The sequence below is a fragment of the Antrostomus carolinensis genome, unplaced genomic scaffold (genome assembly GCF_000700745.2).
Source record: "Antrostomus carolinensis isolate BGI_N321 unplaced genomic scaffold, ASM70074v2 scaffold22136, whole genome shotgun sequence".
NCBI lineage: Eukaryota > Metazoa > Chordata > Aves > Caprimulgiformes > Caprimulgidae > Antrostomus > Antrostomus carolinensis.
This window is the reverse complement of record NW_010321464.1, coordinates 1-15,586: the sequence shown is the minus strand read 5'-3', so window position 1 is coordinate 15,586 and position 15,586 is coordinate 1. Positions and strand designations below refer to the sequence as shown.

Genomic DNA, 15,586 nt, shown 5'->3' with positions numbered 1-15,586 from the left:
GTCGCAGCTGATGCGACCCCTCAAAATTGCTTTTGTAACTGGAAGGAGAGGGGGGGAAAAAGCCCCGCGCAGCATGTGTTTGGCAGTGGTTTGTATAAACCCTTCCTCGGGTAGTGGCATTGCTTTCGGGGTTCTAGAAGTTGTTAGATGGAGCTGAGCTCGGGCGCTGTGCTCTCCATACCCCACGTTTCTGCCTGTGGGGCCGGCTGGGTCCCTCGGGCGAGGCTGTGGCCCCCCAAAGCTTTCCAGGGGATTCTGTTCCTGACAGAGGCCGAGTCCTCTTCCCCCGTTGCGACCTGGAAGCGCCGAGAGCAGTGGTGATGGGCAGCGCTGAGCCGGGCTGGCCGCTTGCTTTGCGGGCCCTCGGGAGTGTGTGCCGCTCCCTGTGAGTTCAGGCAGCAGCTTGTGTGGCCCAGGGCAGGGTGCTGCGGTAATTCAGATCCTGGCTGTCGGACTGGAAACTCCCGGTGAAGAAAGCAGGAACTTCAGGGGGAGAAACTTCTTTTCTAGGTGTTAAGAAAGGGCATACAGGAAAGTATAAAACCGTCGTATTTACCAGAGTCTGTAATGCTAACATGACATTTATTCGGAACCTCAGCACCTTGCCTTCCAGCTTTGGTGGCAGATAGGATCTTGCCTGTAGACAGAAAGAGCTTTCGCTTTTAACTTCATCATCTGTCCCTACTTGCCTGGTGAACTTGTACATTGGAGCTGTTAATGGGGGAAGTACCTGCTTTGCGTCCTTATCCCGCATGCCTGTGGTACCGGCAAACTTCTTCACGTTAATTAGAAGCAGTCAGTACTCCTGCTTCAAAGCACTGGGAGTTAAAATAAAAGTCACATTAGCAATGCTATTAAAATCCCCCCTGCTGACAAATAAAGAAGTAGTAACATCACCAGAAGCAGAAAAATATTCAAAAAACGTTAAAAAGCAGCCCCCAAACCCTTGAAATGCTAATGAGTCATGGGGGGACAATAAATCAAACTGCTGGTGGGAGAGATACCTTTAGATATATGTGAGGTACTTCTGACTCATCTAGTACCAGACTTGATGACCATAAGCCAGATGTGAAGAAACAGAAAGTTCAGCATTAAATCTAGTGATAGGACCAATCATACAGGTTGTTTGTTTTTTTTTTTAATATGAAACTGATTTAATTTAGGAAGATAACGGAAGATATGAAAAGAAAACTTGACAATGTTGAGTGTTTAGCAAAGATCAGTTCTGAATCAGTCTAAGAAAGGAAAGGTATTAAAGGAGGTCTAACATGTTATATAAGTTATTGAATCAGATCATTATAATTTGCAGATTAAAATTCAAGCTGAATGAGACTTTATGCCTTAAAAGTGAAATCTCTGCCAAAAGAGTGTAGACTTTGTTGTTATTATAAAAATACTGTTTTGACCAAAAAATGTGTAATAGTGCAACACTGACTTTGGTTTCATGCTGGATATTTACCCTGAGGTTAATACTGGCATAATTATATCTGTAGTTTTTACGAGTGAAAAAACCCAGACCTTGAGAACTCATTGGTGACTTGCTGGTTTTTTTAAATCCATTGAGTGCACTCATCTGGCACAGGCTTGTCCTTTTGTTTTGTTTTCACCCATTGACCTTCATGAAAATTTAATTAGAAAGGAAGAAAGTAAAGGAAGAGAGCTGATCTTGTACATAAGCTACCCCATTTTTATCACTTCAGGCAATATAATTCAGCCTGTAATAGGTTGCTAAAATGTTTAGCATTTGAATAGACATCAGTGAAGAAAGTGTGTTTACTTGATCCTTCTGCCCACTTTCTGTCTGCTTAGAAAGGATTCATTATGTTTCTGCGTCTTGGTATGAGTCTATTGAATGTTGCTTTGAAATAAATGACAAAATACATGTATACTGGTAATGTGCCAGCTGTCTTGTTACAAACAGAGTTTTAATTATGAGGATTTTTTTTAATTTGAAGATTTACAAATGGTTTACAGAGTGGGCTATGGATTATTTCCTTGCAGACCTCTTCCTTACTTTCTGTGTCTGCATCATAGATAGCTCTTTGGCATCTGCAGGAATTGCGAGCTGGGAGAAGTTCTCTTATCCTACTCTTGCAAGTTGTCTTGTCAGAGTTAACTGAGAATTGTAAAGGTTTGGGGTGTGGTGGTGGGTTTTTTTGGTTCAGATTTGAGATAAAACCTTTCTTCCCTTCTCTAGGCATTAAGAACTTTAGATTTTAAAAACGGTGTTGCTGCATGACTCTGAGTTTAGTTTAACGTCAGGTCTTTGCACTGTGTTGTTGCATTCTGTATGCTGCACCTCATTGCCTGGATGTTTTGGGATGGCTTTGCAAGAAATTGTACATCTTACATGAGGAAATAGCTAAATGAAAGTATGAAATCCACAGTAGCTACGCATAAAGAAATGTGATTAAAGTCCAAGAAAATGTCTGTCTCTTTGTGATGTGGCGTGGGTACAAACAGGAGCAGTACAAAGGCGGTGCCAGCCACCTTCTCATAATAAACATGCACAGGAAATTCAGTCATAATTCTTCTTCCAGGAGTTACAGGAAAGGCTTTTTGATTTCTTTTGAGTATCAGTTCACTGTTTCTTGTCAGTTGACACAGGCAGATGTAGAGTCCTCTCCCAGGCTGAGAGGAAAGGCTGCTGCTGTAAGACCTTCCGCTAGTCCGGTTGCCATTTTGCTCTTAAGATTCTTTAGATCCAGGAAGCCGCATCTTTCACCTTAGAGTCTTTCACTAGGTTCAATGGAAAAATCAGTGCTTTGACTAAACCAAAAAGGTAAAGGTATTCACCTGCAGCTCCTGCTGTTTTAGCAAGGGGGGAATTCTGGCAGTTCTAATGATTTTTTTAAAATTGTTTTAATTTAATCAAACTCGTCTTTTCTCTTTCTTTTGAATCTATGAAGACCTGAGTATCTGTCAGTTTCTGTTTCAGGGAGGGTGGAGAAGCCAGGCTGTCTCTAGAAATTATGCAACGTACCAAATGTGAAATTTTAGAAATGACAGAAATGTCCCTTAATTTATTCCAGTAGTAATTCGTGTTTCTAGCAAGCAGCTGAAAATACTTGTCTTAAATGAGCTAGATAAAAGTCACAATTAAAAATAGCTTTTTGTAAGTAGTTGGTCCAGTTCCTTTACGGTTTTACTGGAGTGCAACTTCCAGAGCCAGAGTGATCTGAAAGATCTGTGTATGTATCTGCCGTCATCTCTGATGCCTGTTCTTTGGCATATATACTGAATAATCAAATTTGATTTCAGGTCTTGTTTATTTTCAAAAGACCTTGTGCATGTGTTTTTGACTCCTATAGTTTTTGTTACTCTATCATTTAAACACCTGCGCACAACACAAAAGGGATTATAAAGCTTTCACTTTTCCAGTTGAGTTTTCAAACATAGTTTGGGGAGTAAAGGCCTCAAATGCAGAGATGTGTTGTGTCTATGACATTAGTTTTGATTGTTGAGCTTGTTTTTGTTTCTTTGTTTCACCTCTTATTCTTCTATTTGGTTGTTCTAAATTATTTCTATATGTCTTTGGAGTTGTGGTTGTTTGGGGGGGGGTTTCCCTTCTAATTAAATAAAGTCCCTTTCATATATTTTACTAAATTATAATTCAGTATATTTAACCTTTTTTTTAAGGTGAAAAAGAAAGCTGTCTAATCAAAGAGCAAAGATGCAGAGCACTTCGAATTACCTCTGGCTGTTGTCCGACGTTCTAGGACAGGGAGCTACTGCAAATGTTTTCCGGGGACGACATAAGGTGTGTGAGGAATTACTAATCTGAGTAACATGTAAAACTGATTTTTTTTTCATACGTGAGTAGCATTATGAAATCAAGAAAAACCTGTTGAAGATTTAGGTCTAAAGCAAATATGTCTTTGTAACTGTTCATGCTTAGTTTGTAATTTTTAATATTCATCCATTGAATTAGAGACCTATACAGTTATTCATAGGATTTGGTTTTAATATTGCATTATTTGTCCTTGTAAAATTCTAACTGTTATTAATTCTTCATTCCTTCATTTTTCAGTTTTATGGAAAAAAAATACTCATTGCTTAAGAATTTAAATAGGAATAGAAGTCTTATCAGTTTTTATTACGTTATATGTTATTTTTGTCTTTGTTAAATTATCTTTTCATAGTTTTTCTCTGTTCTTTTAAAACCCTTTTTTTGTTATTTTTATGATTCGGTACCATAATATAAATATTCTTAACATATTACTGTATCGGATGAAGTTGCTGTTAGTCTTTGTCCATAAGTCAATGCTTCATACATATCTAAGACACCATCTTCTTGGTGACATGCCTTGAGTAATCAGTACAAAATAGTACATCTTTGAGTAGTTTTGCCATATAAGTGATATACTGATGTGTGTGTTGTAACTTGAGTGAGGGGCTAAAATGACCTTTACTTGTGTAGGTCATTCTATTCCTATGCATTTCACACTATGTCTCACAAAATGAAGATAAGGCTAGTTGTAAACGTAATGTTCTCTTACAGAAATGACAGTCTGGGAAATCAGTATGAAGTTATATATAAGCTACAGTTTTTTCTATGTTCCACATTTAACTGTGAAGCAACACTAAGCAATGATTTAGCAGTTAATGTGCTCTTCTGGGTGAGTGAATTTCCGCACGGAATGATTCCCTTGTAAAGCTGATGGTTTCAGGGTTGTGCCTCTTATCACCCTCACTAGTCTGAGCACATGACCTGCAGCTTGTTGTCAATGGGAGAGAACTTCTACCTGGGCACCAGCAGTGCACATCTGTGTGTTGTACGACACACCCAGTCTAAGTCCAGGAAGGTTTTGTCCTTAGAATCTGTCACACACAAGACTGTAATGTAAGCTTATTCCTAGAGCAGGTGCAGGGAAGTGCTTTGCTCTGACAGGGACAGGAGTTGCACTCTCAGCTGGTGCTGTGGGTGCCTGAACATGTTGGGGCTTAGTCCCACTTTAGAACTTAAGTCTCTGATTAAGCTCATGACTCTGCTCCTGTCACTTATTATGTGGGTTTGAATTGCTTCAGGATTTTGCCTGAGCGGTATGTAGTGCTCAACACTGCCTTCTTTGAAAAAACAAAATACTGCTTTATCAGTATAAATAGAACAATAAAGAAAAAGAGAACGTCGCTCAACTTCCGAAAGTTGTTTCTTAACTTGAAGCAAGCCAAGATTCTCAGCTGTAGTACGTGTGTGTCTCTGTCGCTGATAGAGAGTCCAAGTGAGTTATGCACTTCCCTCATGAGAGAGATGTAACAATGTATTCACTGATATAAAATAGCGAATTAACAAAGTTCAAAGGTTAATGCGACATTCATGTAACAAGATTTGATGGTGAGGTTCACTTGATTTTTTACTGCATATAGGCCAGGGTCACACAAAACTATCAGGGAGACCCTCCCATTGAGCCACGAGGTTCAGAAAGGACCCCCTTGCTTTCTAAACTCCTCAGCGAGGAGTCTAGGTGTGGCTAGATCCAGTCCTAGACTCAGGCTTGGTCAACAGTTTATATATCAATCCTTTATTTCACTTAGCTAGGATTTTGCAGTTAGCATGCTATTGGTCACTTACCGAGGATCTGCTGCGGCAAGGAATCTCTCAGCCTCGAGGAGTACCCTTGAGAAGCGTACCTGCTCGAGGGGAGATCCTGACATGCAGCTCACTGTTGTTTCAGGAGAGCTCAGTGAGGTACAGCTATCACGACCACACCAGATATCATCCATTATGGTCTCCACTGGTGGTTATCGCTTGAACAGGGTTACAGGAAATAAGGGTCACGTGGCGGGGCAGGGGGAGCACACTGTCACAATCTCTTATTGATTTTTTCAAGTGGTGTACCTGTTGCTGAAAAATTTTTCACCTAAGTTTATGGGTCATTCTTAAATGTGTAGCCTTTTTTATGCTGGTTTTTTTTTAAAGCACTTAGATTTTGTGGGCTAACATTGAGTTTCCATTCTGCTAGTCTGTTTGCTTCTAGTTTACATTAAACTAAACCAATAGATACATAATTTTTTTAGTAGAATCTTAATTTGTACCTTAACACAAAATACTGTTTTGAACTATTTCTAACCTGGGTATGCTTGTATGCACAACAGAAGATCTCAAAATGTGTGGATAATAGGTATGTGTACATTTACAATCTTATGCTTAGGTTTGATTAATAATTTGTTTGTTTGTTTTGAACAGAAAACTGGAGATTTATATGCTGTCAAAGTGTTTAACAGTATAAGTTTCCTTCGTCCTGTGGACGTCCAGATGCGAGAGTTTGAAGTATTGAAGAAACTAAATCATAAGAACATTGTCAAATTGTTTGCCATCGAAGAAGAGGTAATGAATTGTTGTAGTTGTCATCTGAGATGCATGGTAGTAATGACAGTAATTGTCTTTTTTATCCTTAACTATAGGGGATAAAGTTACATTTTTAAAGAGTGATAACATAGGTGATGATATAAATACTCTGACCCAACCACCACTATTTTTTGTTTTTCTTTCTTTTTTGTTGTTGTTGAAAGAATATGCTTGCTTTCAGTGTTTGGGCACAAGTTATGGTTCTTCGAAGCCATCTCCAGAAGCCACTGTCCTAAGCTTTATCTTGAATTAGGACTTTTAAGCTATCTACATGTATGAATATTTAATACATACTGACAGCTGGAGGTGTTTCAGTAATCTTGAGAATTTTATGCATTTGCTTTGCAACCAACTAAAATAATGACATAGGACAGGTAGAACTGTATGTTAGTATGAATTGCAGTGGTTGTGGTGAAACTGGGACTGGTCAGTTGAAATGATTCAGATGCTAAGATTAGTAAAGAGGAAAGAACAATTGCTGCTCTCTGCTCTTCTGTGCTGTAGTTTCTCATTTGTCCACCTATCAATACCTGTCAGTCCTCTTAGTGCCTAGAACTGCAGGCTTTCTTATTTTTTTTTCTCCCTCTCCAAGTTAGAATACATTAAACAATATGAAAATTCACTTGCACACCTTCTGAAGAAGAAGATCACCAGAATGGGATTTATAATCTAGCTACAGATTTCTTTTTTTTTTTTTTTTTTTAAGTAACATCCTGCGGTTATATGTAATTTCTGACATTATTTTCACAATAGTCACAGACTTTTAATTTTTTTTTCCAGACAACGACTAGACACAAAGTGCTAGTTATGGAATTTTGTCCATGTGGGAGTTTATATACCGTTTTAGAGGAGCCATCTAATGCCTTTGGTTTGCCAGAGTCTGAGTTCTTAATTGTTTTGAGAGATGTGGGTATGTAGACTTTGTTCTTTAGTCTAATTCATTCACTGAAACTAACTCCTACTTGTTTTGTTTATCTTGAAACAGCAAGAGATGAGGAATTTGAATGACTGTTAACTAATTGAACAGATTAATATGGTCATATGGAGTCATATCTTTTATTTATATCTGTATTGGTATAGATAGCTGCATTAAGAAGCCATTTCTGTTTAAAGCATTGATATAATTCTTTGTGCATTTGTTTCAAGATTATTTGTCACACGTTGGATTGATTCCTAGTGATAATTATTCTCAGAAGAATAAATTAGAAAAATGATGAGGTTTACCTGTGTCTGCCTGTTATAAAATTTCCTTCCATTACTTAAAGGGAAAGATGTTCCTGAGAGCAATAAATACTGTAATTTAGCTGTTTGAAAGAAAAAAAGGCAAAAATGCTTAGGAGTATTCTCTAGTCCTTGTCTTTTTGTTAATTGAGTGTCCCTTCTTGCTCACCTTCCCCACTGAGAAAGTAAACACGTATGTCTTCCTAGCCTCCGTTAGAATTCAGTGTTTGTGCAGTCTGTGTCAAGATGTGTGCATCAATTCTGTTTGGTTTTGTTTTTTATCGAAGTGGCTGGGATGAATCATCTCCGGGAGAATGGAACAGTGCACCGCGATATCAAACCAGGCAATATAATGCGTGTTATAGGTGAAGATGGTCAGTCTGTTTACAAACTTACAGACTTTGGTGCTGCAAGAGAACTTGAAGATGATGAACAATTTGTTTCTCTCTATGGCACAGAAGAGTATTTAGTAAGCCCATATTTCACTTTTTGTTGAAGAAATGTTTGAGGCCTGGGACCTTTTGTGGTGAGAGTTGAATAGGTGAAGGTTGGACTGTTGGGCATTAGTATTTAATCCTTTGTATTATAATTGTTTTTATAACTTTCCACCTTTTTCACCTTGGGTCATGTTGGTTCTTCTGCTGATCTGAGCACAGTAGCCTTTAGATAATTTCTGAGTCCAACTTCCACTGTTGCCTTGTGTGAAAGGAAGAACAACAGTGTTTTATTTATGGGTGTTTCTGCCTTTATCTCTGTAGATTTTTCAGTTTGTATTTTTGCTACTTGGATGATGCTAATTGTAGTTAAGATTCACTTGCCATCTTAGTTAACCAAAAAGAGGCAGACAGAGAAGCATCAATACAAGCATCTCAGGCGTAATTTTCTTTGTGCCACATTTCCCACATGCAGTATCGTAACTGATATTCTTTGTTATGGTTCTTTTTCCAGTTTGGTTTCTGTTGTTTCAAAATCATCTGGAGGAATACTGGCTTTGTCCCCTTCTTTAGTAGTGTTTTATTCTAGTAGTCAATCTTTAGCTAAATTTTAAAATATTTTTTTAAAAGCTTTCATAAGTGTCTATCATACTTAGGAACACTTTTGTGATATTCTGTCAGAATAACTTAAGCAAATTCTGTGATACGAGCTAACTGCTTTTTGATTAAAAAGCTGTAAGTTTAGAATGACAAATTATCTTTTTGTGATATGATAGATTAGGGTTTAGTTCTTTATATTGTTCATAAAGCAATTCTAACTTACTTTTTCTGTTTTTTTTCTCTCTAGCATCCCGATATGTACGAGCGAGCAGTTTTGAGGAAAGAGCATCAGAAAAAGTATGGAGCAACAGTTGATCTGTGGAGCATAGGGGTGACCTTTTACCACGCTGCAACAGGAAGTTTGCCTTTCCGACCTTTTGAAGGACCTCGTAGAAACAAGGAAGTGATGTAGGTAATTTAGAAGGAGAATTTTTTCTGTTCGTAAATTAAGTCAGTCCATGACATGCTTTTTATCAAGAAATCCTACACACATACAGTAAACATTAAAATAGTGAAAATATTTAAGGAAAAACATCCTTTAACTTTGTTGTGGTTTAACCCCAGTAGGCAGCTGAGGACCACACAGCTGTTTGCTCACTCCCTCTTAGTGGGGTCAGGAAGAGAACTGCAAGGGTAAAAGTGTGGGAAAAATTTTGGGTTGTAAAAAAAAAAATTTAAAAAAAAAAAAAAAAAAAAAAAAAAAAAGAAAAAAACCAAACCCAAACAAAAAGACCCCAGCCCTAAACCCAAATGAAAACAAACCCAAGAAAAAAGCCAACTGCTGCTCAGTTAGTCTGTGACCAGCTGTTGCCCTGGCAGATTTCCCCCGCTGGCTTTTATTGCTAAGCTTGATGTCATATGGAATGGAATATCCCTTGGGGTCAGCTGTCCTGGCTGTGTCCCCTTCCAACTTCTTGCCTGCCCCCAGCCTACTCACTGGCAGGACAGTGTGAGAAGTAGAAAAGCCCTTGACTGCTCAGCAGTCAAAAAAACTTCCCCGTGTTATCAACACTGTTTTGGTCACAAATGCAAAACACAGCACCATATGAGCTGTTATGAAGAATAATAACTCTGTCCCAGCCAAAACCAGTGCAAGCTTTCTGCTTCTACTAGGATTTTACTGTGTGACACCTTAAGACCTGAATTAAGCATCAGAGCTCCCCAAAATACTGATGTTTTTCCACACATCTTTCCTTCACCACAGCACCAGGCTGGTCTGTTGCAGTGTGGTGTATATAACTTGGATATTTATGCAAAACTATGCTATTCTGAAATGGATTTTCAGTGCTGCAAATTGTTGTTGTTTAAATCATTGTCTTCCCAGGCAGTCTAGAAATGCACGCACTACCTGCAAGACTGACATATTTTGAGTAGCTTAGTTGTGGAATGTGCCTGAAGATAACAGGGGTAGCTCCTGAATGGGAAACAGAAGTTGTGTCTGTGATGTGCTGGCTGGAATTGATTCCTGTTTCTTCTTATTCTAGTTATATTGGTTGTTTTTCTGTGTGTTGTATTTGAAAAATAAAGCAAGGTGGTACTTGGGAACTGTAATAGGCCAATAACATCTCTGTTCTGGTACTCCTTGCAAAGCTGACTTCAGTTTTCTTAGTTTCTAAAGAACTGCCCATCCTGTGATTATCCTACAGGAATTCTTGTTGTTGTATCTGCTTGGGAAATAAGCAAGGAACATATGTTTTGTATGTACCTCGTCCTCCAAAAAGAGAAGGCACAACTGAAATTTTCTGTTGCAGAAAGCTTCTTGCTTCTGATTTATTTCATGAGAAATTTGAGAAATACTATCCTGTTAGTGCAAAGTTAAGACAATGCCAAATTGTATCCAAATTGCTAGATGTTTCCAAGTTAAAATAATTTCTCAAAGCCCACCTCCCCTTCCTTCTTTATCCCCAAGTGACTTTGTGGTGGCTAAATGTCACCTCTTGCCATAGAACGTGCTAGAAGTTAGTCATGTAAATGCCTAAAATTAACTGCCTTGGAAATCTGACTTTGTGGAAAAAACTTCAGCTTCCTTCAGTGATGCCTGAAATCTCTCCTAAATCTTTCCCAGACCTGAGGTAGACAAAGATGCTTCTCCAGCATAGCCCAAAGTGTTTCCTTTTCATTGTCTACTATTTTAGCACCACTCTCTGTCAGCTTGGAAATGAGGTTTCCTAATTATTACACCACCTACAAATTTAGGCCAACCTGTTGTTTAGATTTATATTATTGATACCCCTTTAAGGATTAGTTACGAGACCTATGTATGTATTAGAGGTAGTATTTGAAGTCTCTATTATTTTTATAATGTATCACAGGTATAAAATAATCACTGGAAAGCCTTCTGGTGCTATTTCTGGAATACAGAAAGCAGAAAATGGACCAATTGAGTGGAGTTGGGAGATGCCTGTTTCTTGTAGTCTTTCAAAGTAAGTTTGAACTTCTCACAAAGTGTTTCAATGCTACTTGATTGGATTTTACAGTTATTCTCTTAGGATTGGGTCTTTGGAACAGAGATCTGACTGTTACAGTTGCTTTCTTTGAACTCTTCGGTAGATTGGTACTGCCTACTATTAGGTTATCAAGTGGTTTTTTTCTTCCTTTCTGTCTATAGTTTTATGACTGCTAATATACAAGTGAGCATCTGAGAATCTGAAGTGTTACAAGTAGAAGAAAGTGTATTTTCTCCACCCTCAGAAAGGAGTATGAAGATTTAATAAACTTTAATTGATGGCCCCCCTTTCTTGCAAGAATGTGACTTCAGACATTACAAAGATTAGGCAGTAAGAAGGAAATTCTAAGAAAAAGCAGTTCAGAGACTTGCATTTTTGCTAGGAAAAAAATTCACGTCAGCACATTTTAACATATTCTCATAGTATCTTTTAAATTTTTTTATCATCATATTTTTGCTTCATGTGTCATAATACTCAGCAGGCAGATCCATGGAAGATCTAATCTCAATATATATGATCTTAAAAACATCTCCCATAACCCATTTACCTATTTATCTTCCTGAGACTTCTTCAGTATTTTAAAGTTACTACTCTTTCATGGTAAAGGAAAAAGAAATTGTTCTGTGAACAGACTCTAGAAACAAACTTTTCTGTAAGCCAAATGGGTAGATCCATAAAGGATGTAGAGTGAAAGTCTGATTTATATTAATTCAGTAGTTTATAGTGTGCAGAACTTGCAATTTGTATATATTTTTCATTATACTGTTGTTTCCTCTGCTTATTCCATATAATTGAAGAGCTTGAAATAATAAAGGAAGCAGATTTTTTTCATTAAATATCTGTTTACAGTAGTGTTTTCAAGTAGCGTTTAAATTGTGTTTACTGTTACAAGTTTAGTACTAAAGTGAGTTTGAGAACAGCATCCACTGACCTCTAATGGGGCCATCAGTGTGCTTGTAAACTAGTGGAGCTTGCTTCAAAATGTTACCAGTGTTACCACTGGATTCAGGTTTGACATGTACATAATGTTAAAACTTTGAAGAAGTTGTTCATGATAACACCAGAGTAGGATCCATAAAGTTCCTTGCAATTCAGATTCTCAAAGTAAGAAATACAAGAAATTTAAGCTGGCCTTTCTTCTAGAATAGTAAAGGCTGTAGGGCACATTTTTCTTTGCAGCAGTTGAGCTGCAGGCCTGGAGTACTCATTTAGCCCCATCTCAATCAGGATGTGCCTGGGGTGAGCTGGGTAAAATCCTGCTGCCCAGCTGTGCTAGAAGGTGACCTTAGCTCTACAGTGTAGACTTTTTAAATTGCATGCCATGTTTCCAATCCCCCTGAAATTTACCAAGGAAAAAGTATTTGATAGTTGAACCTAAAAAAGAAAGAGATAAAGTATGTGTATTAATGAAAAACAGTGGGCATTACCATTGAACATTTTGTTGTTCAGTAGAGGGGGAAAAAAAAGGCACTAGAGTATTCTTCAAGGGATAATAGATTTGCATTCATGAGACAAGTCAAATGAAGCATTGCTGCTGGTTACAAGCTGGAAAGATCCAAGTAGATCCAAGTTGTCTTATCTCTTCCTGGTGCCCTCTAGGGGTCTGCAAGTACTACTCACACCTGTCCTGGCGAATATTCTGGAAGCAGACCAGGAAAAATGCTGGGGATTTGACCAGTTCTTTGCAGAAACGAGTGACATACTGCACCGAATAATAATCCACATCTTTTCAGTACAGCAGATGACCTTGCACAAAGTTTATATTCACAGCTATAATACGTAAGTGTTCTCTCTCTCTGTTTTCGTTGCTTTGCTCTTATTCAGGCCCACAGTACTGTGACCTCAGGTCACCATTGTTATAAATTTAGTAGCCTTTCCTTGGCACTTTGTCTGAGGAAGTGAAAGCTTGTAATTCTTCTGTGTAGTCACAATGCATAGAAGCTTGTTGGCCAAAAATAAAATAATTGAAGGTCAAATCAACTTAAACTTGGTCTTGATCAGTGACAGAACACAGACTTAATCCTTGGTGTGTTACAATGTGTCTGTATTCTTAGTGGACGCCAACTCATCCCACATTTGTGTATGCTACTTATTTACAAAGTTGTTTTCCAGAGAATATGTTCAACTCTCGCTTTTCTTATCTTGCCCTCAAGAATACAAAATGTGCACATCATTTATGACATAAAACTCTCACAAGGGTTCTGAAGTTGTAATTGGTACAATTTAGGATCCTGAGTTATATGGAGTTCACTTTATGGTCGTTGTGTGCTGATGTTTAAAGCTGTAAAGTGTGGTTTACAGTTTGATGCAAAAATAAGTGCTTTTTCCCTGCCTTATTACAGATAATACAGAGCATGTGTTATTCTCTAATATACAAATACACTTATTTCATCAAGTGTGTAAATGCACTTCTAGCCTTTTCCAATTTTTCTTTTCTATTCTGTCATTTGTATTTTGAGGTAGCCCAGATGCTATTTTTGCAGAGAAATCTTGCTTGTAGCTCAAAATGCTATTTGTACTTTATTTTTAAAATTTATTTTATTATTATTTACCTTTATGATTATTTATATACTAGCTGTAGTATTAAGAAGTGACAGGGTATAAGTGCTGCACAGGAGGCAAATTGGTCCTTCCTACTGGTGTGCTTAAGGTTTTTCTTCTTTGTGGAAGGGGGTGTGTGTGTGTTTGTTGTTGGGTTTTTCTGGGGGGGAAGGTTTGTTAGAAATTCTTATGTCTTGTATCCATTGATTGCTGGAAATAAATACCAAAGTGTCTTTGATCTTCCTTATCACTGCTGGTTTAGGGGATAAACTGGTTCTCTCTCAGCTTACAGGCTGAATTTAAGGTATGTCCTTTTTGACATGTAAAACACCAGACTTTTCTATTGGAGAAACCGTCCATCTCCTTTGAAGAAATAAGTGAGAAATGCCTGAGAAAACTAATGCTTCCTTCCTCTCATCTGGTGTTGCCTTTTTGTACTGACCTTTGGACTTCAGGACAAAGCAAGTTTGTTTACACAGATGCGCTTTGATGGAAAATCAGAGGTAGAAAAGGAAGTTTGATATTTTGCAGGAAACAGCATTTATTTTTGTAACAGAGCAACCTGGAGTCTTAGGCAGTGTGCTGCTTTTTGTTCTGCTTAGAAATCAAATGCTTTAATATATAAAGCCAGTTCTTAATTAATCAGAAGTAAAAGAGGTTTTTATTTAAGTAATACAAAATCTGAATTGTTGAACTATTGTAGTGAGTCTAACCACTGCCGAATATATTGTTTGTATTATAGAGCTGCTATATTTCATGAGTTGGTCTACGAACAGACAAAAATACCATCTCAGAATCAAGAACTGATATATGAAGGTCGGCGTTTATTACTAGAGCCTGGCAGATTGGCACAGCACTTCCCCAGAACAACTGAGGATAACCCCATCTTTGTAGTCAGCAGGGAGGCTGTGAACATTGTTGGATTAATCTATGAAGAAGGTATATGAAAGTAACTTCCCCTTTCTTATAACTATCTCTTGTGAATAGTTTGGGTTATTTAATTATCATTTTATGCCTGCTATGTCTTAGAAATAGTGTTTGAAAATTTTCTCTGTTGATGCCTGAAGTTCTAAGTACACAGTCTAATTTTTTTTTTAAATGCTGAGTATCCAGCATATTTTTACAGAAACAGTAGTTGCTTGTAACGTTCCTAATGCTGTGAACCTGAACATTTGTGTGTTAAGATGTAGTAGTGCATATGGAGTTCTGAAATTTTTTGGAGCATGACACTTTTATCAAGTAGAAAGGAACATTATAGAATGTAATTCAAAGCTGGTTCTTTGGTTCCGTTACTCACCAAGTGTAAATTCAAGTTTTGCTTTGTTTTTTTTAATTTGTCATTAACATGGTTATCCTTTCAGTTAACAGAGGAGGTCTTAACAACTTACCTTTGCTTAGAAGATAAGGTAATGCCATAACAGAAAAAAAAAGAAATTAAGTTTTTGCATTTCCATTTATCATTGAGAGGGCCATGTGCCAGAGTCCTTTTCTCTAAGAGATGAGCTGGAGGACATGCCTCCAGTTGAGAGGTCAGTGTTGCTTTTGCCAGTATGTCCTACATACCGATGGCTCGGGCCAGCTGGCGCTCACACAGAGGTGCTGAAGAGTGTGGGTAGGTGAGCTGTCTGTGGAAGGATCAACAGGGCCTTTATATTGGGTCAGAGCTTTCTGAAGGAGTCAGTGAGCATGAGAACAAAGAAGATTCAGCCGATAGAGGCTACCCTAGGTTTTAAAAAGCTATTTGGTGAAGTCCTGCCCTGAAGACTCTCAATGAAACTAAACAGCCATGAGGTAAGAGGGAACAGTCTCCCATGTGGGAAAACATAGGGCTGAAGAACTGAAATAAATGGTTGGCTTTTGGTATGGAATGAGATCACTAGTGGAGACCCGTATGAAATCTGTGCTGTGCAGCATGTTTAAAAGTGAGTCTGGAAAAGGAAGTGAAGGACAGTTTGCTGAAGATACTAAGTGTGGTGGGTTGACCCTGGCTAGAG

At 38.0% G+C, this 15,586-nt stretch overlaps 1 protein-coding gene across 1 annotated transcript; it reads left to right on the top strand.

The window, feature by feature from the left end:
• Positions 1 to 3,648: 3,648 nt before the first annotated feature.
• Positions 3,649 to 14,561, top strand: TBK1 (TANK binding kinase 1). The gene is made up of 8 exons (XM_010169953.2): positions 3,649 to 3,760; positions 6,188 to 6,328; positions 7,130 to 7,259; positions 7,858 to 8,039; positions 8,852 to 9,012; positions 10,917 to 11,027; positions 12,651 to 12,830; positions 14,335 to 14,561. Exons 1-8 carry the CDS (start codon positions 3,674 to 3,676, stop codon positions 14,537 to 14,539), a joined length of 1,197 nt encoding a protein of 398 aa, XP_010168255.2. The 5' UTR covers positions 3,649 to 3,673; the 3' UTR covers positions 14,540 to 14,561.
• Positions 14,562 to 15,586: the final 1,025 nt, after the last annotated feature.

Bases quoted from the DNA above. Each gene is read 5' to 3' on its own strand.
- TBK1 (XM_010169953.2), top strand. From the start codon at position 3,674: ATGCAGAGCACTTCGAATTACCTCTGGCTGTTGTCCGACGTTCTAGGA. The intron at 3,761-6,187 runs GTGTGTGAGGAA...TGTTTTGAACAG, and splicing joins TTTTCCGGGGACGACATAAG to AAAACTGGAGATTTATATGC. The intron at 9,013-10,916 runs GTAGGTAATTTA...AATGTATCACAG, and splicing joins CGTAGAAACAAGGAAGTGAT to GTATAAAATAATCACTGGAA.